Genomic DNA, 25982 nt, shown 5'->3' with positions numbered 1-25982 from the left:
TCCTATGACTCTTGTGCTTCCATTTTTTCAATACCCTAGATTTTTGTGCAAAGGGTTTGTAATGGGAGTAAATACCCAATTAACACGCCATGAAGGCGTCATTTTGACCATCTTAAAAATGAAAGAAGGCTGATATATCTGCTTTCCTTAACCATTGCTCTCCAGCCATCTGTCGTGGATGTTAAATGCCAGTAATAATATACAATTGGGAAGAAGTATCACAAGTGGTACTCATAGCAGATACAATTTTATAAGTTGGCATCTTCACAGCATTACTTCTACTTCAATGTGTAAACAATTTTGAGCACTAGACTTGCTCGCCTAGAATAAAAGAATTTATATGTTGTGCACTTGTATGCAAATCATGCCATGAAGTTATGTCAGTAGGGTATACAATCCTGCAAGATGTGTACAGCTTTAAGCATTACTACTAGAGCAAGCCAAAACTTAAAATTTGGCTAATGTGTAGGAAGAAACTTGATTTTATCTTAGCATCCATGTTGTCATTGCATGGTATAAGAATTTTTTAATGTTCTCTTTGAAGTTTTATTTTTCTTCTGTTATTAAATATATGTTTTTGGGCTAATGTAGTTGTGCAGCCTGAAGAGATGAAGTGAAGGTGGAAAGAATACATAAATAGTTTTATGGTAAAGAGATTAGGCCAGTCAGCCTAGTGAAAGGGAATGTGATGTAGCTTGGACCCAGGAATACACAAGTTTGTAGGTGAAGATAAAGTGAAATATATGAATTGAACGCCACAAAAGAGATGACTATTATTATTGATAATCTTCCAGTTAAGGTAGCTTTGGGTGGACAGAAGTTACCAAATAATTCTTTTGTCTCCTCCAACAAAACAACCCAATATCCTATGCCACAATAAACCCCTCTTCATCTCTGTACACGTCCTTCCTCCCTTCATACTGTGCAACATCCCTATCTTATTCCTGTCCCTTCCTTGCCTAACATTTTTCCATCTATAACAGTCTTCAACATCCCATTGCCAATCAATATACTTTGCATCCGATTTTCCTGTCTCCTTATTATTTCTCCCAGCAATCCCCTCCCCCCACCATACCTAGCATTTCATCATCCCTAAGAATACTAGTTTATTGAAGGCTTGCACAGAGGAGTTCCATAATGGACAGTCCTTGTTGTCGCGTTTTCTTGCTATCAGATCCCATTCTTCATGTCTCAAAACATTTAAATAATTACAGTTAACATTTTTTTATTACCCCTTTAGTTCATTTGATGAAAAATCTAAATTGGACTTGCATAAGTAGACAAGAAAATTGTAAAAATCAGTGAAAAATATATGTGAAAAGGTGCTTTTTCATGAAAATAGATTAAATTATGCTCAAAGATATTTCATATAGCATTGTAAAAATAACTTCTGTATAGTCAGAAAAACTATTGGGAAGTCCCTGTCATTACAGTGCATGTGCTGGAAAGCAAATATTATGCGGGATGTCATCTGTCAATGCTGAAATTATTTCTTAATTATTTTGCATGTAAAAACTGTTTTTCTATGAAATAATTATTGTATTATGCCATGCAATTTGATATTCTTGTATTGTATCTAATTAGAAAGTTCACTGGAATTCCAAGATAAGAATTGAGAGTGCAGCATATATATTGGGGACTTAATTAACATAAACTCCTCAGTCATTATGGGTGTAAATAAACAGCTATGTAACTCAATTATCATACTGGTCTTTTAAAAAAATGGCATTCATGAATGTATATGCGCAGAGAGTGCTTCAAAATTATTTAAGCATGGATTTTCTTGAAGCATCAGTAGCAAAGGTGCTGAGGGAGTATTTGCACAAAACACTTGGCATACAGTTCAAGATATCGATGAAATTGTTTTGCTATTCCTCATCACCAATGAACTAAGGAAAGTTGAATATTTCATCACTAAATCATAAATCTAAAAATGATGAAGTTTTGAATATGATAAGAGTGAGGAAGATGCTGGGTGAATTCCAAAGAAGCAGAAAAGGTGAGTATGGGAAAAATGGAGAGGTGTCCAAGCCCATAATAGGAGAAATATTAGGTAAGCCATTTGGAGGAAATAAGAGAGCAAATATTCTGTATGGTGTGAAGGCATATAGCAAATATGAAGAAGATGTGGGCCAAAGCACGAGGAATTTTGCATGTTATGTAGCACATGATAGTTTTTAGGGGTCCAAAACCTTGATGCCGTTAAAATTTATTGCTGTAATTTTACTTCAAATTAATTTCAAAAATTCATTTTCAGCATGGTTATTTTGAATATATTAATTAAATGATTATTTAAATACTGGCTTGATTAATTTTACTGATATCAGTTTAATGACTACAAAATCGTCAACTTTAAACAACTAAATCCTTACATGATTTATTCTACAAATGCATGTATATCTTATCTAGTATCTAAATATATTTTTTACTTTCTAATACAATTTATATTTTTCATTATGTATTTATTTCCTCTGTCAAACACCAGCAAATGATTCTTCATGATACCATTGTTATTTCAGTTAAATCCGGTGAGTAGGGGGGGTGGACATTTGATGTCATGCCATTTTTTGTCAAAAACTAAATCACGGAGAGGGTGTTATGAGGCATGAGAGAGAGTTATGATGGAAGAACCAGTCGCCTGTGCGCCAAAGATCTGCTCTTTTCTTCCAGATACTCTCCCTCATTCTCTTCAAAACCTCCAGGTAAAACTTCTGGTTGACAGTTTGACCCAGGAGAATGAACTCCAAGTGGACAATACCTCTGCAATCAAAGAAACAAATGAGCATTATCTTGATTTTTGATTTCACTTGACGAGCTTTTTTTGGACGAGGAGAGCCAGCTGTCTTCCATTGACTTGATTGCTGCTTCATTTCATGATCGTAGCCATAGCACCACAATTCATCACCTTGGAGAAAAAATCAGGGTCCTCTTCGAGCTGATTTTGAAGCTCAAAACATACCTGAACTCGACACTCCCTTTGCTCATTGGTGAGAGGCGAGGGTCAAATTTGGCTACAACCCTTTTCATATGCAAATCTTCAGATAGAATCCTCTGAATTGAACTCCATGACATCCCAGGCATCTCACAGAGTTGATCAATGGTTCTGCGACGGTCTTCACGAATGAGGGTATAGATTTAGTCAAAGTTTTTGTCAGTTTTTGATGTTGAAGGGCGGCCTGAAAGGGGTTGGTCTTCAATCAACATTTCACCATTTTTAAAACGTGTAAACCACTTGTAGACTCTGGTTTTGCATAGGGCAGCTTCCCCATAAGCAGTCTTGAGCATTACAATAGTTTCAGCGGCCAATTTCCCCAACAGGAAACAAAATTTCACTGCCGCACATTGGTCTTGATAATCCACCATCACGTTTTTTGCTGAAATGAAAAAAGTTATTTCACTGAAACAGCTCTCACGGACAGACCGATCCAGTCACAGTGATGGCGCTGCGCATACTGATGCAGGTGGCATGAGCCTGATGTACCACTGGCCAAACAAAGGCTTCCCCCACTCTAGCTCCCCACCGCAGCCCAATTCCCGTTACTTTTGGGTCTTCCCTCGTATACGAGTAATAACTCAGTTTCGAGCTAAATGAAACTGAGGAAGTACAGTCAGAAACATATATGATGTTTCAACAGGTAGGCCATCATATTCAAAATGCCATTCTCAGGTAAGGAGTGGAGACAGTATGAGAAAGGTTGGCGGGAAGAAGAGGTAAGGGACATGGAGGTGATAGGGTTTACGATGTAGTTCCCTGTGTGGAAGTGATCCATGACTCAAAGAGCACACCTTATATTTAAGGATAAAATATTGATTCAGACTAAGGTAAATCAACATCTACAGCACTCCATGAATCGACTAAAAAGGTACTACATGTTATGGATGATAATTATCCATTCCTGGGGATACTTCATCTAACTAAGGCTTATGACACAGTAAATCATGATATTTTGAAAGGAAATTAAAAAAAATATGTCATTATTGGGCAAATCAAATGATTGGTTCAGATCATATCTCCAGGAAAGACATCAAGTAGTTGAAATATCCCATTTTCATGAATCCACAAAGCAAACTACCAATCATTTGAAAAAGAGGTTAAAACAGGTGTTCCTCAGGGCTCTATCCTGGGTCCTTAGCCATTTATAGTATACTCTACGGATATGTAAATGATATACCATATTGTATCTTCGATGCCCAATCTGGGCTACAAGAAAAAGTAGACTCCACAGTAATATGCCTTCAAAATTGGTCTCATTGGCCCTTATTGAACCGACCTCGTACAATATATATCCTAAATATCTTCATCATTCAAATTTTCAAACTTGATTATCATATTACATGATATTCTGAGGTAGCTCAAACTATAGCCAAAAGATTTTTCAAGTTCAGGAGCAGGCCATGTTATTTTAAACTTACTTTTCAGACACTCCTGCAGGCCTCATTTTCATGAAATGCAAAGTATTCTACTGTCTGCCCTTTATGTATACTATCTAATCTTATTTGTATAGGACAATATGCATACATACGCACAAAACCTAAATATCCATGACCATGATACATGTGCTAGGCGTGACATATAGTGTGTGGCGCTTAAGTCCAGACAAGCATGCATTTCCTCAAATGAGGTTTCCTTCCTGTGTTAGCAAAACCTTCCTCAGACTTCTTCGAAGCATTTTACTTAGCCACAATATTGTAAACAGTTGAACCGGGGTAGAAGAATCGAACTATTTTGAAATATAACACCCAGCGCAAACACTTTTCTCATAATAATGGCTCTTCGATTGTGCTCCACACTTGTAAGTAATATCTTGGCCATTTTGAGGCTATGGATGCCAATCGCGACCTCCAGGAGAGCTACAATATGGCAGGAAATTGAAAATTGTCTGGATTTAAGCACTGCACCCTGTATGCATTGAGGAAAAATCATCCAATTTGAGTGGTGACGGAATGTACCACCAAGAAGCCCAAGTTTTTAGCCTGCTTCCTCTAAATTTGAAAGCATCTCCTTCCAATACTTTAAATGTTACCTGAAAGCTTACCTGCTTATTAAGCTTTTGTGTTATTAAGCCCTGTGAATGAATTTTGTGAATTATGTAAAGAAAAGTCTAATATGTTATTTTGTTAAAGGATTATTATTTTGTGAAAGGATTTCTTGGAGAAATTAACAAAATTTTGAATATCTTTACGAAAAATATGAATGGCCAAAATAATGAGGGGTGTGCATTGAGTTGTTGCTTGGCATATTAAATTACTGAATAGAATGGAGCAGGCTTTCAGGGATGTTTGGGAGTTGATGAATAATTGTGGGCTTTATTTCTCTCTAGGGAGGAGGGTACGCCCCTGAACATAGTTACTTTCACCAGTGCTTGCAGGTGTACTACCTACTCTAGATTTTTCTTTCTGCCCTAATTTTTACAACCTTTTTGACCAAAGATGGATTGTCATGGAAGTTAAATCAGCTTTGGGTATACATGCAATGAACAAAATAAGAGTTATTAAATTTGTATCAAACATTTAATGAGTCTCATTTTTTAAAACATAAGTATTTCTCACATTACAAGATGGAAATACATAATCATCAATTCATGGAAAAAATGTCCAAAACAATTTTATATTAGGCATTTGTGATATAAATGCTAATAATGAGGATGACTAATGTGTAAATGCAAATATATGATTCCACCATTAAGGTGGGATTATTATTAAAAATGGGAAAAAGGAGTGAAGATTCACTGCAGTAAGCAAAATAGTCCTTCCATTGGCTTCTTTTGCAAATTATGGTTGTGGTATTTCTATACAAGATGCAAAAATACCATCCATAAAATCATTCATCAAAAAAGCAAATTGTGAGAAGAACCATCCATTAGTTGCTTTTTGCAACTAACTATTTTTTAATAGAAGTCACGGTTGACAACTATGTTGATAACCATGAATGGTGCACAGCATCACAAGATTTCAAACTTGATGATTTGTATTTATATAATTGAGTTTCAAGATTCATTTCTTGGTAATACAATGAAGTATAGAGTGCTAAATTCATTGAAACTTCCAAATTTTCAGATCAACTTTTCAATTGATAATTGTAAAATATTGCATTCCATAGTCATCAGTTAGGCACAGATTCTATGACATACTCTCTTTGCTAACTTCCTAGGGCATATAACAGGATGGTATGATCTTGATTGGTGCCTTTCTTCTTGCAGCTCCCTGCTGGTTTTTGGCAGTGATTTATGCAGGTTCTATGGAAGGAGGAAGGAATTAGGAGTGGAAGAGGATAATAATTATGGGTAAGGTAAATGATGAGGTTCAAGTCAAGAGAGGCAAGGATTAACTTGGACCTTTCAAGCATTTTCACCACCCTTCTTGACATTTATCAGTTGCAGCTGAAAAGAAAATATAATGAATGAATATCAACTATATATGATTGAGTTTGAATTAAAATGATAAACATAATCCAATTGAACTGAGCTGATAAATCATATATTTAAACACTCTTTATAAGCATTATCAAATCGATATGTTATCTGTATTTGAAGCTGTATATGTTTAATGACACAATTATGGCTTTCTGTTTAACTATGACAAGATCTTGGGAGTGAAGAGCAGGGAGAATATGAGAATCAGCTGTAGAATCCCTGATACAATAGCCCAAAATACAGTATATTTTGCTTTGGAATGTATGTAATGGAAATGGTATGATGGCTCAGATACATGAGGAAAAGTATGGAATGCCTTAGTTTATCAACAGCTGAAAGAGTGCCTTTCATGGCTGGAATCAGTGAGTGCAACTTGATACTTAAATCCTTCAGTAATGTTTTAGAAACTTTTCATACTAGCAAAGATTTTGGATAACTCTTCAACTATAGTTTAACCATTTTGTTTGAATGATACCATCTTAATCTCTACAAGAATATATTTGCATATTGGCATTGTTTGTGGTTTTACCCACCATCAGTTCAATGTTATTCATCTGTCCTTTGCTTAGGATCTATACCTCAATGCTCTAGAAAAATACTTAAAATGGAAATAAATAATTTGGCTCCAAAATATCAGCCTTTTCAACTTCTTTTGTCATCAAATATTAATTTCTTAAAAGTGGCAATTGCATACATTTAAATAAGGATGACAGTGGAAAAGTTATGTAAATTAATGTCACCCTCAAATGTACTCTATTAATCGTTTTTGGCTTGGAGACATTATTCTCACTCTCCAAAATACTTGTGCATCACTTATCTTACAATTAAATATATTATTTGACTAGGGAACCACTAGCAGAGAGCATAGGGCTGTAGACCTGATTTTGTAATAATAATAACTTTTATCGGTCATTAGCTTATAAAATTCAATGGACCTTGTAAAGACAGAAAGCACAATAAAAACAATGATGTTAATAAAATAATAATTGGAAAATTTCATGCAGTTATATTCTGCAGCCTAGCTATACATTTCAGGTTGGTATTTTTCTCTTCTCCAAAACTTATTTCTACACAATATCTTCTATTTTTTCCTGGAAAGCATACCTCCTTTTCCTCAGCACGAACAGGCCTGTATTCACTCTCTTCTTTGTGCTGGGGCTGCATTGCAAACCCATGCTTGTAAATCAAACCAGCACAGATACCTCCAAGTGAGGGCCCCAGCCAGTACACCTGCAGAAAAAGATGGTGATACTTGAGTAACTGGATGAATGTAAGTACAAAAAGTTCTTATATCAAACATTCGGAACTATGCTTAGCAGTGAGTTCACTGTTATCAAACATTTTCTTCTATTCTAAGGAATAGAAATCAAACTGGTGTGAACCTATGTAATATCATTCATTATAGCTTTAGTTATGTACCTATGTAATATCATTTGTGCCAAGAAGTACCTATACATAATTTTCATCATCAAGAAATGGGGCAATGGTGGCATTTCAAGTAAACTTAATATTTGAAGTTAATAGGCATACTTTGCTAAATGAAGATTACATGGCCTTAATCTATTAGGTATTATCAAACATATAATAAAAATATAAAATTGAATTATAATAAAAACTGATGTGACAGGAAACAAGAAAAAGAGGATTAAAATTTGTGAAAACTTTAAATGGTACAATTGGCTTCTTATGTTAGTGACAAAGCCTAGTTATTGGTAAGAAATAGTATCACACTGAATGTGCAAATGAGTGGATCCTATGCTATTCTATATCTTATATTAATGCAGCTCTTTAACTAGATTGTCCACCCATCATGCCTCATTTCTTTTACTTTGACATTGCCTATGAATTATGCTATAATGGTGTAACTTAAATTCAGCATTCTTGTTTATCTGAAGGAGACTAAGTAAATGCCAGCACATGATAAATTGAAATGCTCTTCATCGCTGTAGACCTGAAGGCTGTTTCTCCAGCTTTATTCTTACCAAAAGAGAATTCCAATGTGCCCTAAATACATACATCAAATACATCTACAGTTTTACTCACCCAATGATGGTCCCAGTGTGAAGCAACAACAGCAGATCCAAATGAACGAGCTGGGTTCATGCTGGACCCTGTATAAGGAATCTAAAAAGTAAAATTGAAGGGAAACCAAATTACTATTTATATTCCCTGGCATCATTTGCCAATTTTGACATTTAGCTGATAAATTTCTGTTTTGCTGTTGCAGGCATTCAAAGAACCTTTTCCTAAGTCAACTGGAGTATTATTTTTGTGCTCTACAAGTTAAGGTAGATTTTGGATGGACATAGCGAATACTAGGGTACAATGATACATTTCCTTGCCTCTTCTAATAAAATACAGCCTAACGTCTGACCCTACAATAAACCCTTCCTTGATTACACATATGTACTTGCTTCTTCCCTTCATAATTTCCAACATACCTATTCTTTGCCTCCCCCTTCCTTGATTGCCTAATCTTCTCCCCTCAATCAGAGATTTCACCATCACTTGCTAATAAAAATGCTCTGCATCCACCTTTCTCTAGCTCCTTTCAATTTCTCCCAACATTCCTTTCTCTTCCCCCACCATGACTAACACTTCCTTGTTTGTTTTCCTCATTGTCCATTTCACCTTTTTCCTTCTTGATGGCCACAATACAAAAGCTTTTAATCTATCTATATAATCTTGTTTCATTGGACATGTTTCCTTGGCATACAAAATCACTCCCCATACCAAACTTTTAATGCACCTTGTCTTTACATCCTTACTCAATTTCACTGTCACCAATTCTCTACTCCTTGTAAATGCATCTTTGCCTAATCCAATTCTTCTTATATTGCTACTGCTTTGACCATTTTATTCTAAAACACTTCCAAGATAAGTAAACTGTACCACCTGATCTAGTTTATGAACTCTTATTTAAACATTAAAATAGCTTTCCTCCTTCTCAAAAACTTCATGACCATGTTTTGCTTACATTAGTTCTTATCCCATACCAATTGTACCGACTTTTCGATTAACTCAGCAATGACTGTAACCCCTCGACTAACATAAGTATGATCATATGCAAACCTTATGAATTGTCCGCCAACTTTCGTTCCTGTCTATAGTTCTTCACAGCGACTTTAACCAGTTCCTCTTTAAACCAAGTGTTCATTATGATTAAACCCCTGTCTCCTGCAGAACCCCATTGATTTCTCCCCATGGTCATTCTTTACTCCTAAACCATTGTCTCCTACTTCACTACCATCTTTCCTTTGTCTGTCATGTTCCAATTCCCCATCACTATCAAATATTTCCTTTCAGAAACACCCACAATTATTTTTTCTAATTTATGGTATACCCTGTCTACTTCTTTCTCTCAATGATGCTTGGTGGCATTTAGACCTGAGCAATAACCAATTTTGTTTTTTTTTAGCTTTTACTCCAACTATCATTATTTTATCAGCCTACCCATTACTCGTGTACAGTCTGTTTACGACTCTTCTTCTATTTTTGTTCAATTTTTATTTTTTTATTGCCCCACCTCACTGGCACTCTTTCTCTTATATGCATCTATATCTATCATTTCAGTAATACCCACTATCCTACCATCTCACCCTGCACAACCCTAAAATAATATCTAGTTTCCTCTCTTCATATTCCACTTTATATTTTATAACTTTTGGATCCTCAACATTTTCATAACATTCCAAGACATAATTAAACTGATTAAACCTCTGATTACTTCAAATTGGCTAATGCATTTTGTATATCGGTACCCCAAAGAAATCAAAGGATTCTTTGGATAAAAATTGAAAAGAGAATAATTTAAAAACCCTTTTCGAAGAGAGTTCATTTTGTAGGGTAGAGAGAAAGCAGTGAGGTTAGTTTAGTCATTACATTAATAGCATATCATGAATTCTTATTAATTTTGCCAAAAGTTTCATCAGGGCATCACTAAAATGTTTATTTTTGTCACAAACGTTTCATTAAAATTGTGTGGATTCAAATTAGTTTTGCATGTAAATATTCACTTGAGAGCTCAGGTGGGGTGGTATAATTTATCTTCCATGTATTCTGAAAGAACTTACAGCAGCAAGATGTCCCAGGAGAATGGCAAATCCGATGGCAAGTGGCGCTTGATTTCCCAAGTTGCGCGGTGGGTCACACACGGCAAAGACGACAAGAATGAGCATGAAGCCAAGGATAAACTCCATGCCAAGGGCCTGCGGCTCCGTTAGCCGAACCTCTGGCGCAGTTGTACCCAGCGATCCACCAATGTCACCAGGGGTGAGAGCCTGTGATAGAAAAACATTAAGTGCATAAATTTTAGTGTCCGAAACATCTTCCGGAGACGCATTCACTTGGATATAGATATAAGGAAAAGGGATAGGAACACATAAAAGACAAACTTAAGAATGGTGGACAATGTGTGCGTGCATATATATGGGGTATGCGTGTGTGGGTGGGGAATATGTGTGTGTGTGTGAGCATACGTATATATCACATACGCAAATTCTCGAAAAATATTCACGAAAGTGTATACAAGGCAGTCATCGGCTTGATGATGGCATAGAAAACTCATGAGCACAAACAAATGTTATCAAAATGTTGTTTTTTTATATTTCGGTGGCACAAACACTGTTTTCAACGAAAGGAAGAAGACTGTCTTCAGTTGTCTTCTTCCTTAGGTTGCAATGTAGTTTTGCCAGCACAATATTTAAAAAAACAAATGGTGAGTGTCCATTTTTGTGTTTGTTAGTCTTTTTGCCATCGCCACGCCTGACCATATGCCTTTTGGTAAATGACAATGCTATATCTTACGTTTTTGTTCAAAATCTTCTGAGAACAAGTGAGAAGATTACGGAGCCTTTGTAAAATATTATTACTGCAAAGCAAAATTGAATGAATTAGTGCGCATAGGAATATTGGCAATATTTCAGAAATAACCTTTTGAGGAGCTTTTAATGTGGATCCAAAAGGTTTTTAACTCGAAGCGAATAAGGTTCCGAGCGAGTATGTCTGTAATTGGACGCAAAATGGTTTTACACCGTCGAATAGGGTAGCTTTTCTTGTCAATTGAGTGTAATGGAATGAATAAATTTAGGTATATCTGTTGTTTGTGAAAATCATCTTTAGATGTTATATTTACATGCTTAAGCCATTACCGTGTTATTTTATTTCTGCAGTTTACCCTGAAATATAAATGCTCCTTATCATCGCCGAGAGTTGGAAAATTCCGTTACAATGTTGTATTTATTGCTTTGGGCCTTCACCCCAATTACAGCTCACGTTTGTTACCTATTCGTCTGATGTTCTCAAAAAATCAAGTTTAGTCATAAGATTTTTAGAGAGTTTTAATTTTTTGCCCCATTCGTATTTGTTCATTAGTTAGTTCACTGGTAAGCTCTAAGGCTTAGACGTCGAGAGAATGACGACACAAGAGGAACATCCCGGTAAACTCCAAATTCCCGAAATGAGATAAATATGCGAGAATTCTGACTGGATGCTAATAATATTTCTTTGAAAATGAAGATTTGAAATTTGATTTTCACTTACTGTTTTAATGTTGTCATTATGGAACAAATGGAGATTAGCAAATACATATCTACTTCCAGTCCTATGTTTGCCTCTTGTCATGATAACAAAATCTGAATTTAAATATTGCAGGAGACTGGTTGGGCAACTAAGAACCGTGTCAGAGTCCATATAATGATAGCAGTACTCACCATGAGGATTCCAGAACCAGCAATGGCACCGAGGCACTGAACGACGATGTAAAGAAGTCCTCTCACGATGGTGATGTTGGAGGTGAATATCATGGCGAGCGTCACGGCTGGATTGATGTGTCCCCCACTGACGTGGCAAATGCACTACGGAAAAGAGTGAGTACATAGAATGACCCGATTTTTTTTACGAAACAAGCTAATTCAAAATTTGTTTTAAACCGATCGTACATATTCATTACTCCATAGTATTGTGGTAACTTTTGGCAGTTCTTCATTTCTGCGGTAATACCCCTCTAAACTTTTAAACTTTCGACTAGGAAATCAATAGATTAGCTTCACTCAAGAGTAGTAATTCTTTAGGTACCAAATCTTCTGGTAAACCCTGAGTGGCACCGCGGAAGGATCTGGCCCCTCATCGTACCCTGAGTGTGTGAATTTCATGCATCGCAGGGGTTGCATGAGGTGACCTCTGCCCACGAATATCAAACCAACCTTCAGGTTGATTATTATGGTTGTGAGAAAGTGGTGAAGTCACCTAGCGTATCAACTTTCTTCTTCATTCCTTCTTAACTGTAAGTCCCAGGTTAAAATTTTTGGTGACGCATGGAACCCCAACTAAAATCCAAATGGCGAGGTTTACTGGTTACTAGAACGTTGGGGAAAACCTAAAGGGAAAAATAACTAGATCCCCTACAAGCTTTACAAGCGCCATTCGCACACGCCTTGGGGGTCAGTTAGCACCTGAATTAAAAACCAACGCGGACACTGTAGATGGATGGACGTTATTAGGATTAATTTCACCCTAAAGCTGTAAATATGAAATGAAATACGTCTTGTTAAAAGTAATTACCAAATATATGAATTAGAACTCAGTTGGCCTCTGAAGTTTGTTTATTTGGCTCAAATAACGGAAAAGGTATGGTCGAGTGAACTAAATATTTGATTAAACAGTAGATTCTGAAATTTCTGAGTTCACATAAAGATTACTTAAATTTTAATCATGAGTCACCGGGAAAATAATAAGTGAAATGAGTCACATATATTAATACGAGATATCGTATATGAAAACATGCCCGAGCACCTAATTAATATTCAAAGAATTGGGGCGTGAATAGTACGGCAATTAATTCTGAGTCGATGAAAGTGAATCAGGGAAACTCCTTAGATTAAAATCAGTTTACGCTTACCAAATACACTAGTACAGAATAGGAATCTGTAGAGGAGTAAGCCCCAACAGAGGTTAAATACACCATGCGCACTTATGTAACATTTTCCGCTCAAGACTTCAGGCATTGCAATCCCCAAGTTTGCACCTGTTAATCACATAAGCTAAGCTACTATCTACCGTCGGACGGCTAAGCTCATCATTCCCTTCTGTGTACGTACTAAATACGTTGCATTACTGTTGTGAGTGGCCGTCCTCGACAGGTGTTAGGTCCATGGAGGAGAAGTGTGAGAGAAATCCACCTTAGAAAACCCAGCGTAGGTTTTCCGAGAGGAATTACTGTGTGCATCATGTGCTAATGAGCGGGTCTGGAGTTGTTCTCATGGCGTACTCTTCACCTTTGTGGAAATTTTATGCATATCGAAAATTCAATGTTATTCTACAGTGTATTTTTCAGAACAAATCATAATTTTTCTGTCCACGGGATCTTTTGACAGCAAGAATGAAGCCGGCAAGAAGGGCACCGTGAAAGTTAAAACAATTTTTTTAACTTCCTGCACGTTTCATAAGTTGGATTTTATCCTTGCTGATAGCCAACACCGAGTAGTAGTTGTAGTGAACAGCTGGGGTCATTTGCGGCATTAGGGATGGATGGGAAAAGAGGAAGGGGGAAGAGAAACCCGGCGTCGAAATCAGCGTACTCTTATTAGAAGTCGCCAAGGGGTCCACAACTTAACGTTCCATCCGACGGATAACGTACTCACTCGAAGTGCTCCCCACTAAGCATTTCAATTTAGGATGAGGATGCAACAGAAAAAAATCCGCCGTCTCCTAGATTCGAATTCGGGCCCTCTGGGTAGGAAGCCTAGCCACCGCACTAACCCGACTAACACTGCACCAACACCGATTTTCGTTCTTTTTATCAATAGGATTCCCTCTTTTCCCTTCTCAACCCGCCAACCGAAAGGATACTCGGGTTTTGAGATTGCTAGCGTAGTAGCTTCCCTTCATTTCATTTCCCTTCTCTGCATGATATTCGGAATGATTACAAGTTATCGTTCCGGTGTCATGGGTGCGCCTCGGTATGGAACTACTGCGAGAGAATAGGTATGTTTCGTGCGTCCCGAAGCCTTACCTATCAAAGTTTTTTTACATCCCGGAGATATTACTCGACTCAATATTGACATAAATTCCTCAACCTTTTTGGAATATTCAATGCGACATTTTGCAACACAGCCTTTATTATATTTTACTGAGAAAATATTGTTTGAGCAAACTCATTTGATTAGTTCAATTCTACATCTGTGAACGGGATGCAAAGTTTCAAAAGTAAAGTGCACAGTGAAATTGCGTTTAATATCATATTTTTATCACATACCTGAATGATAGACGCTCCAGCAAGGCCGAAGGCGAGAGATATTTGAATGATGTTTGCTGATGCATCCGATGACCATTTGTGTACAGTTGACGCACACCCGAAGAAATTTAGAAACAGGGTGCCCAAGAATTCCGCAAATAATGCCCTTAGGAGATGTATACTCCCTCCAGATGACAGCTCCTTGAGCCCAATACGGTCCTTCATGCTAGGCATTTTGATTCAAGTGAGAAACTGGCGATTGCGGCTTTGAATGCTGAAGCTGTTTATAAAGAAGAGCCATAGAATTAGATAACCATTACCTTGTAGCATCTTACACTCAAATACACATACATATACATAAAACCATAAGCACAGTAATCAACCCGAAAGTCGGTTTGGTAGGTGTTCACCTAGTACTAAGCCCCACGGCGTGTGAAATTCACACATCAGGGAAGGGGGGGGGCCTCCGGTCAGCAGTCCAACGCTCTACCCCCTGGACTACCGCGACCCACACACACACATATATATATATATATTTAAGATTTGAAAATGTTTTATTGCTCTCGAAAGTGCTTCTACGCCATCAGTATATACACATTTGTAATCGTAGTTTGTGGGTATAATAATAAACAGTGTATAAAGAATGCGTTATTCAATATGCGGACATTGAAGATAATGTATTTCCCGACTAAAGAAATTGGCCGTCACTTTGTAGAATAAGTTAAGCTATTCCACAAGCTCTTAACTTCTTTAACAATTATGTAATAAATATACCACGAATGTAAAATATGATTTGGTATTTCAGTTTTCTATTGAAAGATAATTGTAAAGACTTACAATAACAGGTTACATGACATCTACAATGATAAAAGTGACCATATAAAGTTATTAAAATTATCAATAGCAATCTCTAAATGCTGCATATATTTGAAATGATACGCAAATTTGAGTTATCATTGAACTAATGCAGTTATAACAGTCCTGGTACATAATTTAGAAATAATTAACTGAGAATTAGTTTTCCTTAATTTGTACAACGTCGCACCCGCTTAATGAAAGACGTTCTAGATAATTGGGCGCCTACTCCAAAAGCTTTACTTGCTCCACTTGAGAAATAAAACGATAGACAATTATCTCCATGCATTAAGACTAGATTGGATTGTGGAGCCTCTGAGCAAACTGTTTTCGCCTTTAACAGTTTTCAGCGATGAAAGCACGAATATTGATTCTCCATGCGTACTTCCAATGATGTCTTTGTTTGAAGGGAAAGGCAAAAGAATCATTAAAAGTTATTTCTCCCTTTCATTCGTAAGTAATCTTCGGATTCGTTTGTACTTATCTCAAGATATCCTGTTTTTTTCCGGTCCATTACCTTAAAGCTGGTCTCACTTAAAGAGGTTTAAAATCAAATCATTTTGAGTCCTATTATTATTATTGAGGCAACCCTTAAGACGAACTATTGAGTTATAAGCTGAAATGCATTGTCCTTGAATAGGCTTATGAGTACCAACTCCACGTTCCCTTTGAGAAAATCCTACTCCCCCTCATTCAAGGACATAAAAGTCCTTGAATCAAATTTAGTTGAAGTGTTAATATTAATGAAAATGAATTCTCATGGCGCACTTAACGATTGGATTATGCATTCCTGTTTAACAAGTGGTGGAATGCGGGCAGTATTAAAGGTAAACGCTTGCCCATTTCATGACCAAAGCTATCTCCACTCCACGCACTCAATGTGACAATTACTCAGTCACGATTCCATGTGGAGGCACAAGGATGAGAGCCGCGGACTGACTCAAGCGTCCCCCAAGGAGGAAGAAGCTCGTTGACTTCATTAGAAATTACCGCAGGACACTCCGGCACAATCCCTTTCTCTCAATCTCAATGCAGATCGCCTCTCGCCCACTTGACACAGCCACAATGATTGCTTGAAAATGAATCTTTTCATCCATTCTCCGTCAGTAGCGAGAGCACCTTTGAGGGTGCTGGAACCCATGGTCAGCCTTTCAAAGCTCACACAATAGAAGCTGGAAACTTTTCTCCGTCCAACGATTAAGTGACATCCTATTGAGCACTGATTCCCAGGCTCGGTAGCTGGCATGAAACCATGGACCATTTGAAATGAAAGCTAGACGGCCTTGCGTTTATATTCCAGTCGTAATTTTTTTCCACAATTCAATCCATCCATTCTTCGAATAAGCGATAATCTGAAAACTGATAGCTAAGTTATCCTGGTGAGTGATTTGCGTAGCTGCTGACGCTAGTAGCACATATTAAATAATCTTGTGGAATTTTCAAACAGGATGCTACGGTGCAGTGTTAAGGTTTCTATGTGGATATCTCACATAAATCAATTCTACTTTATAGCCGGAATTAATTAACTACTCTAATATTATTTTGAAAAACGTAATACACCTACTCAGTCGCAGAATAATTGAGGAACTTTTATGTTGTAAACAAAATTTTAAAATATGCAAACAGCTAGTTAAATGACGTACATTAATTAGTAATATATTGGCACTAATGGTAAAATAATTTTTAAAATGACGCACAATTTTTAATGAATTTTTACTATAGCGTTTTATTTTAAAATGTTAAGCACAGCAAAAAAATAGTTGCAATCCTTTATCCCAGCAGATCACAATATGGCCGAAATCTGCTACATGGAAACCTCCTATGATTTGTAAATTTTACCTTTCTCATCTTTTCAGTCTTAATAAGATACAAGGGTGAATGTATTACATAGATTCCAGTCTTCGCAACTCCAAATAAGTGCATGCATTTACCAAGGAGTAGACAATTACATTTATTCTTTTTAATGTCTTCGCCATTATCAGGATAATAATATATCAGCTAGCTAAGTAACTGGTTATGAAATGAAGATAAAATGAAAGATGAAATTTTTCGTAGAGCATGTTGTAAACTTCAAAAAGTCATTCCTATCGTGATAATCCAATGATTAAAATGAAGTATGGACTTATGGAGAGTGAAATTCACCCGGAAATTTTGAAAAACTTTTTAATACATTATATGTATCAAATTTTGTATGTGAGAGCTATTCCTTGCTGATTAAATCGAAGCAGACGTATCAATGACGTCAGTTCTGTTATGGTTAGGTAGTAGGTATTTTCTTATATGGGATATATGATATGTACCGACTTTCCAAGGGTTTTGAAGATATTTTTTGTTCTTTTCATGATGGCGCGTTCAAAATTAAAAAGAAGTGCGAACCGAATGACGTCATCGTTTGAAACTGGTTTGGATGTCCGTGAAGGGAGAGGAGCGGAGCAGTCTTTTGCGAGCGGAAGAGTTCGAAAGCAGACTGAATGGAATGATTCGAATAGTTTAACATAACCACTGACGTAATCCATTTTGTGTGGACTCTAAATGGACGCGACATGCTTCGTTCTCTGTGTGTTCATTTAGTATCGGTTTTCAATATATTCCATGTAACTTTTGGGCGAAGTTCCGCACAAAAAAGTGGTGTCCATGGTTCATTAGTTTTTACACGGAATAGTTCCCGGTTATGAAAGCGAAGTTTTGTAATTCCTTTTTCAGAATATCTATATGCCTTTCATATATTGCGCTAAAGTTATATAAGGGTGCGACATTACACTAACTAATGCGATGAAAATAATTACAAGAAAACGTTTTTGAGAGCAACATGGGAAAAACTGCTCTGAGATTAGTAAATTGTCTTTGTTTAGTATTGAATACTGACTTACTACATTATTCATTTTGTACTTAACACAGTTCACGGAAATGGGAGCCAAGTTCGTAGCAACATTATCAGGTTATCTAATTTCATTGTTGCACGCTCACAGATAAGACTTTTAGTGGAAGAAAACGGTGAAAGTAGTTAATCTATTAGAGAAAAGGCTCATTCTGTTTCTTCTTTTTGCTATTGATGATTATATTAGATGGTCGCCGCATATGTTCATTCGGAAATATATCCCTATCGATTGGGTGTACATTTCTCTAGGGAATTTGATTTACGTCAGAGATGACGGATGTGGAAGTGGGAATGCTAAGATGAAGAAAGGGCAATCCGATCCAACATTGGAATGGCGCTAATAGAGTGCCATTGGGGTCGTCAGCAGGGAAATTCGTGGCCGCAAATTTTGCTCTCCTAACAGTAGTTATTGATTGGGCAGAGCTATTTTCTTTTATGACATCAGGGAAAACATCTGAACGCCTCCAAGGGCAAGTTTAAGAAACCCACCTCCCTAGCTTTGATCCTCACTACACTAAACGATCTGTTGCCACTCGGAGCCGACGCGTTCTCTCAAAATTCGTATTCTTCACTACCTTTTTACGGACCCGTGCATTTACCATTTCTTGAACCAACTCTCAAATTAAATAATCTGTCATTTTTTGGAAAAAATATGTAGTTATTGACACCATTGTTCAAATTGATTACCTAGATTACTAAGCGTATCAGCACTTATGTTCGAAAATTCATGAAAGTTTACATTCAAAGTACGCACCCGTTGATCAAGAGTTAATTAGTTTCGGCGTGGAAACTCGATACGTCAGTTGTTAATCAATGTCACTATTGCCTTACAGCATTCTTTTTTGAGCATTAAATACTTTACCATTCTCAAAACTCAATTTCCTGCCCTGATTTTTCTCTGGAGTCCCTATGACACCCGAATCAACAATAGTTTGGAATAACTCCGTTAATTTTGAAAGGGAAAATACCGTTCAGTGAACGCTTCCTATATGACAAGCAGTTCACGCGAGTCTCGCCATTTTTCTCAAGGGAATTCATGCCACCCTCAATAGCAACTATATCATTCAATGATTCCGATGAAGCGAGTTACTTCTGTCTAGCTACAGGTCTAATTTTTTAACCTTTTAGCTGAATCATACATATATCATAAAATTTTAAAAGGAATCGATGCACAATGGAGGGTCACTCATTCAATTTACATATTTTCAAATATAGTTGTGTTTTGACGATGTCCTCCATTCGGCTGACAATTTCGATAGGGATCTGCTTGACTGTAGAATCGGATCAGAATTTTATAAACTAATTCTAATATTCTAATGAATACTTTAATGACGGAGAATATTTGTTATGTAATTCGCTTTCAGGTAAGGAAGGCGTAAAAAATGAGAACACCGATAATAAAGATGCTGGCAGTGGAAAAAATCCTATTACTACTTATTTTAATTCATCACTGGTAACCCACATTAAGAGTAACAATTTTTATACCAAGCCTGAACTCACTCTCTTATAGTTCGAATTTTTCAAGGGCACATGCAACGATCTTTTACGTCACCTACTTATGGTTTTTTCGCATCATGGCATTCTTATACTTGCACCAACCGCTTCCGTCCACCCTCGTTGGATACGAGGAAGTAGAGAGCGAATGGAGAGGGGCGGGAGTCGAGTTGTCTTCGCAAGGTGCGCGCCATTTTAAGTGTTGACCGGTCGAACCCACACCCCTTAAGGAACTGGCACCCGTTTCTCTCCACGTATATGGTACGAATGTTCACTCAGTGGGTAGGAGACGACTTCAGCTCCCGCGTTTTATCTTAAAGCGCCATCTTTAGCAGAAGATTCTCCTCCTCCTTAAAACTACGCCGGTTAATTCCTTAAGACGTTTAAAAATGTGTGTTTAGTATTTTTGAGGTGAATTGTTTAATATATGTTACGCTAACTCTTTAGGGTGGATTATAATACAAAACTTACACTATCCCCAATAACGATTTAATGATGTTTAATGAACTAAGGAAAATAACTTTTATTTTCATTCGTGGATTTTTGAATGCGCTACTGCAGTTTCAAAAACAGTTGATTTACTTTAGGAGCTGGTTCACATTTTGGCATTAAATTTGAGGTTAAATTAGACTTAATTTGTGATAAGAGAAAATAACGCTTTCTGAAAGGAATTTATGTAGGAGGTGATAAAGCATGGGGTAAACTAATTCGTTTTGGTATATGACAAATGCGTTTTGTTCATAGTGAATTTTTTTAAAGATAGATGAAACAGGAATAAGACTCATTGATCAATCCACGCTGTGTTTTTCTGTGAATAAAACTTTCATTCAACAATTAGTGGATTGTTCCAAATGTGTTTGCTCAAAGTGTAAAATAGCTTGCGATTCTAACCATAGCAATATTTACTTATCGCCATTTTTATTCTTTTTCGAAAATCTGAAGGGCTTAGTCCTTTCGTTATCGAATATGCGTAACTTTTATAAGAAATTAATGCTTTAGGTAGGGAAACAGTCCGGAGCGTAGTTAATCACAAATTAAGTCCCAAAATGTTTAATGTATTTGTTAATATAATGCCAAAGTTCCGTTCCAAAAATAAAAGTATTTCCTGCCTCCAGCAAACATCCACAGACTTCTCGATGATGTAGCGAAGCAGTACTCCATTTGAAAAACAACACATTACCTGAAAGAATGTGGCCGGGAAGACTGTGTCGGAATACAAAACCGAACGACTGGCGGGTTGTAGCGGAAGAAGAGGCATCTGTAGAGAGAGGGAGGGGAAGGCGGGAGGGATGAGTGCGAGGTAGAGAGTAGGATATGGGATCGTGTGAAGACAGAGGCGGCGAGGATTACCGAAACAAGGTGGTTGTCTTGGTGGAAGGAGGGTCGGCTGGCCTCGGAGCCGCCGCCTCTGAATCAATCATCACCAAAAGTTATCAATCCTAGAATTGATTTGTAGCTGCCATTGAAGCGATCCTGTTAACTATCATACTTTTCATTACTTCGTAGTTCCTTGAGCTGGCGTCTTCCATCTTGATAGCTGTTCTTCATTTACGCTGTAGTCTACCGCAAATTAATTTCAAGTGTTTTCTAATAAGTAAGTTTACCTCTGATCGTCACTATCTTTCATTTACTTCTCTACATATCCTTCTTTAGAACGGACGTCGTTATTGGTCGGTACGTCACTTTATTTTCATCATTCGTCGAAAACTCAACATTTCTATGGCTTCTAATTATTTTCTCTTCACTCCTGAATTCCTTGTCGCAGAAAAATATAACTCCGTGGATAGGTTTCTGTGAACCACTACCTTGTAACATGGCTAGAGTTATTTTTCGTTATAACCAGTTTCTTCTGATGGAAAACTTTCTTCAATTAAGCTCTTCTGTTGTTTCCTACTTGCTTATTCCGAACTTAATTATACTGTTACGTATAAGTAGTGCAATTCATTCACCCATTTAAAAAGTGACCGTCCCTAGTTTTATGAAAGGATTTACTTTCTAATTCGGTTGCATACTATTTTACTGCTTTGAAATTTGTCCATGCGAGGTTTTACTTTTTCATCTCTCTCTTCTCACAGTTTCATGACCCTTCTTCTTCTACTTATGCTAACATTAATCATGGCCGTCTGCTCTACATATATACGTGGGTCAGTTTGTTTCAATTTGAATATTCTTGTTTTTATTCGTCATCCGCTTCTTTAAAATCCAAATTAGTATTCATGAAAATACTCTCCTCTTCCTTCTTGAGTAGATAATTTTGTCATACCTGTATCCATTCAGGCTACTTGTTCAAACGTTTTCATCAATTTTCTAATTTATTTGTTGCAATTGCATTCTTCTCAGAATCCTTCGTTATAAAAGCCCTTCTTTTTAAAAGCATTCATAAGTTTGTTAAGCTGCGACTAAATATTATTTCTTGATTTTGAATTGATTCCGACGGTATTTCTTCGACTTCTGGTGACTTGTTTTTCCGTAAGCACCCCACTACAGCGTCAAATTTACACTATATTTAATCCTCAATAATTGAGTTGAATATGGAGCTGTCTTTATAATCATCATCTGCGGTATGCTCAAGTATTTTCTCTTTTCCGTCAAAGTGTTGTTCTAAAAATCGCTTCCTTCATTCAATTATTCTTCACCTTCAATAAAAAAATTCTCCATTGCCATCTCGACCAGCACGCCCGCTGCACTGTATTTAACTGCCCTCTCAAGGCTCTGTAAGCAACTTTCCCATGGTTAAGGTTATGTTGCAATTATACGCATGGGTTCTTCGACCATTCTCCTTTAGCAGTTTTTACCTTTTGCTTAGTCTCTTTTCTTATTCTTTGGATTTTTGGTTTTGTTTCCTTTAGTTTTTCTTCCTTACATCGGCTCATGTGTATTCGGCAGCTTTTATAGTTCCTTCTTTGATATCTAAATCTATTTTTTCACTATTCCGTTGTCGGTTTTATGTCTTTTTATGTCTCCATTCAACTACCATATGTTTTTCTTTCGTATGCGATTTCGAAAGTATTTGTTTGACCCGATTTGTGTGCTCAGAATATTGCAGTAATCTATTTCCTGCAGAAAAGAATGCTATCTTGCTGATTTTCCCTTAGTCATCTTCGATGATTGCGTCACTGACTTCCAATATAATGCCATTTTATTTTCCCCTCACATTTTTCATTACTTCATTGATATCATAAACATCCTGCAAATGGCCGTCATCCTTCACTCAGTACGCAAACTTGTGCCTCTACGGTTTATGCGGGTTTCGTTGTGCCTTCATCACCATAAGAATACTTTCGTTGTATCGCAGAGATATCTTAACTCCCCTAGCTGCATTCTTCTCCACTCCCAGATTTCCATTTACGGATTCCGTGTCAATTATCCTACTGCTACCACTCCAAACATCTCCTTTTTCGGGTGAGTTCGTTTCACTCATCCCTAAAACATATTGGCCCATTCTTTACATTTCCACTTTCAGATGCTCGAGTCACCCGCAGTTTCTAAGTGACATTTCATTCCAGGTACCAAAGTTAAATTGATGCATATGAAATTCGAGTGATCTATGGTCTCAGGCAGTCTCCGCCAGGAGATTTTAACTGGGGGCTAGTTTTCGTCAGTAATAATCTGCTCGAAAAATTCTACCACGTTCATTATTAATTGGAACTAGTGACAAGAAGTGGCGAACTTACTTTCATCGGGAAATTAATTATGTGGTTTTCCGCACTTCAAAACTGCAGTCGTATAAGTGCTTAATATATAGTCTGATTGCAGTGAAATAACGGTTGCATTGTTGATCGAAGGTTTTGATCATCATTCAATCAGACGGCTACACCCTCCACGTCCTGGTGGCAGCCTCTTGTTAAGTTTGATGCCTTCAGAGCACGTCTTAGAATTTATTTTTAGGCCATCTAACCCATGGATAGACTCCTAACCCAAAAACCAAGCTTCGCTTATTGTCTGCGACTTTTTATTCGTTATTTAAAGCTATCATCTCTATCCAGAGGTTGGCCCATTAAACTCAATCCGTTAGGCACGCTCAAGGGCTTGAAACCGGTGTCGAGTACTGCATAATTCGTAGTCATGTATGGCTTTACATCGATTGCGCCAGAAGGTATTAAAATGAATAATTAAAGTTTATATTAAACAAAGGAAATCGCTGCGAAAAATCGTACAAAACATGTCCTAATCAAGTGTCCAATTTCGTAAAGAACAATTGATAAATCTAGAATACGTTTAAAATAAAAGATCATTCATTATTCATAGTAGAGTTTCAGTAAAAAAGAGTTTTGTTTTCAAGGTTTCAAAAGGGTATTTAGGATGCGTCGCAGGAACACGAGGTCAGTGGGTGCCCGGGTACTATGCTTCCACAGGGTCTTTGCTGGAAGAGGAAATATGAAGAAAGATTCACCTTCATTGAACACAGCGTAAACATACGTGTGCACAATCCTCGCATCCGAAAGCAATACCTCGCACCCGAAGTTGCCGGAAGAATATTCCTTTTGGCCCCTTTCCTTTCTACTTCCAAAATACCCTTCAACTCTCGCTCCCTGCCCTTGTTCAAATCTTCCGCTCTCCATCATTCACTCACTTTCTTCCTAAGGAAGAGTTCACTGTGCCACCGCTTTTGACTCTGTTTGCCCTTCCTTATCTCTTCGTTACATATCTGTAATCTCATTGTCATCATCACCACCATCGTCTCATGGGGCTTATTGCCTCCAAGAATGCTGCTTCCCAGGCTTCCTCTTTCTCCTTACATTTGCGTGGGAAAGATAGTTTTGTCTCCATGAATGCCGCGAGTTTTCTACTCGGCGTTTCCAACCAGGACATTCATCTCATCCGTGTGTGCGACACGGGATGAGTCGCTGACCACATCCCGGCCGTGCGTGGGTGCAATGAACCTTAATTATTTTTGGTTGATGCTCCTTCATCCTCGAGTATGAATTTGGGGGGCGCGGGTTACGGATATCTGTCCGCGGAGGGCAACTGTATATGCGATAAGAATGCATTTATTTTTGGATGATGGCACAGGGGAAGTGAATGTCATTTACTGGCACGTAATTCAGAAAAATTAGGACATCTGTGGCTAGTCGGCAGATTCATTCAGTTTAAACTGAAACTTATCCCTGAAACGTTCACTGATTAAATATTCCTTTGAATGTAATTGTTAAAATATAATTATAATGATATTATATTTGATTATTAATATTTTATTATAATATCTTTGAATGAGTATTTTAATGTAAAATTCCTCTTATTATTTTCTATTTGAGCTATAGGAGTGAAATTGATGGACATTCACAAGATATCATGTTACTTATATAGTCACATGTTTTAGAACCTTCGTTTTAGGATGACAGATACTCATTAAAATTACCATTACTTGATATCCACAGAGCAATTGATCTAAGTGATTTTTCCGTAATTTTATTGAACAGCAGTAGGATGTGTTTCATAGCACTGGTTTAAATCGCGCGAATTTACCTTCCTTAATAATTCAAAATACTCATACGCATGGTGTAACTATTCACAGGAACATGTCACAATTTAGAAAAATGCGTCGTTTATCTGTCCAATATTATTGTCAAAAATTAACAAATAGAATTTAACCACAGATAACTGAGAGTTGGTATCAAGAATTGAGAAAATAGTCTTGTTTTCTTGCACTTAAATATTGCGAAATTGCAGATGAGCATCGTTTTTCAACGTAAACAGATATTAGTTACACTTTTGTGTCTAATGTTTTGTGTTTAAATTCCATTGTAAATTAGGTTACATGCAATGCGTAAACGATTGCATATCATTTGGCGGTGAGATTTGCAATTGTATTCTATTAATTGTCGCGGAAAAGGGAGTACGTATGAAACCAGAGAGATCACACGTTAAGTAACAGTTTCAATACCATCTGGACACAGCCCGTGAGCCCAGTGTGAATGCATACATAGCTCACGATGCCACCACATCGACGCGGGGCTTACTTACCATCTACAAAATTGATGGGGTAGCGCGTTAGGGCGAGCGGACGAGGCCTTCATCTATCCGTTTCTCTAGCCCTCTCGAGAAAAAAAGTAAGATGCCGCTTCCCGCCTTGGACGAATCCTCATCCTTTAACGCCCCGGAAAACACT

At 37.2% G+C, this 25982-nt stretch overlaps 1 protein-coding gene across 1 annotated transcript in view; it reads right to left on the bottom strand.

The window, feature by feature from the left end:
• Window positions 1-5500: 5500 nt before the first annotated feature.
• Window positions 5501-25982, bottom strand: part of LOC139691325 (aquaporin AQPAe.a-like) — a 52283-nt gene continuing 31801 nt past the window's right edge. Inside the window, exons 2-7 of the mRNA XM_071589091.1 lie at window positions 14668-14926; window positions 12125-12268; window positions 10487-10693; window positions 8457-8537; window positions 7518-7643; window positions 5501-6380 (exon numbers count right to left, since the gene is read on the bottom strand). Coding sequence (XP_071445192.1) covers window positions 6339-6380; window positions 7518-7643; window positions 8457-8537; window positions 10487-10693; window positions 12125-12268; window positions 14668-14880 — 813 coding nt within the window. The 5' untranslated portion in view covers window positions 14881-14926 and the 3' untranslated portion in view covers window positions 5501-6338. The remainder of the gene's footprint in view (window positions 6381-7517; window positions 7644-8456; window positions 8538-10486; window positions 10694-12124; window positions 12269-14667; window positions 14927-25982) is intronic.

Source organism: Hetaerina americana, unplaced genomic scaffold (assembly GCF_022747635.1).
Source record: "Hetaerina americana unplaced genomic scaffold, ioHetAmer1.1.p SCAF_1, whole genome shotgun sequence".
In the NCBI taxonomy this organism is placed as follows: Eukaryota; Metazoa; Arthropoda; class Insecta; order Odonata; family Calopterygidae; genus Hetaerina; species Hetaerina americana.
This window is presented reverse-complemented; position numbering and strand designations above follow the sequence as displayed.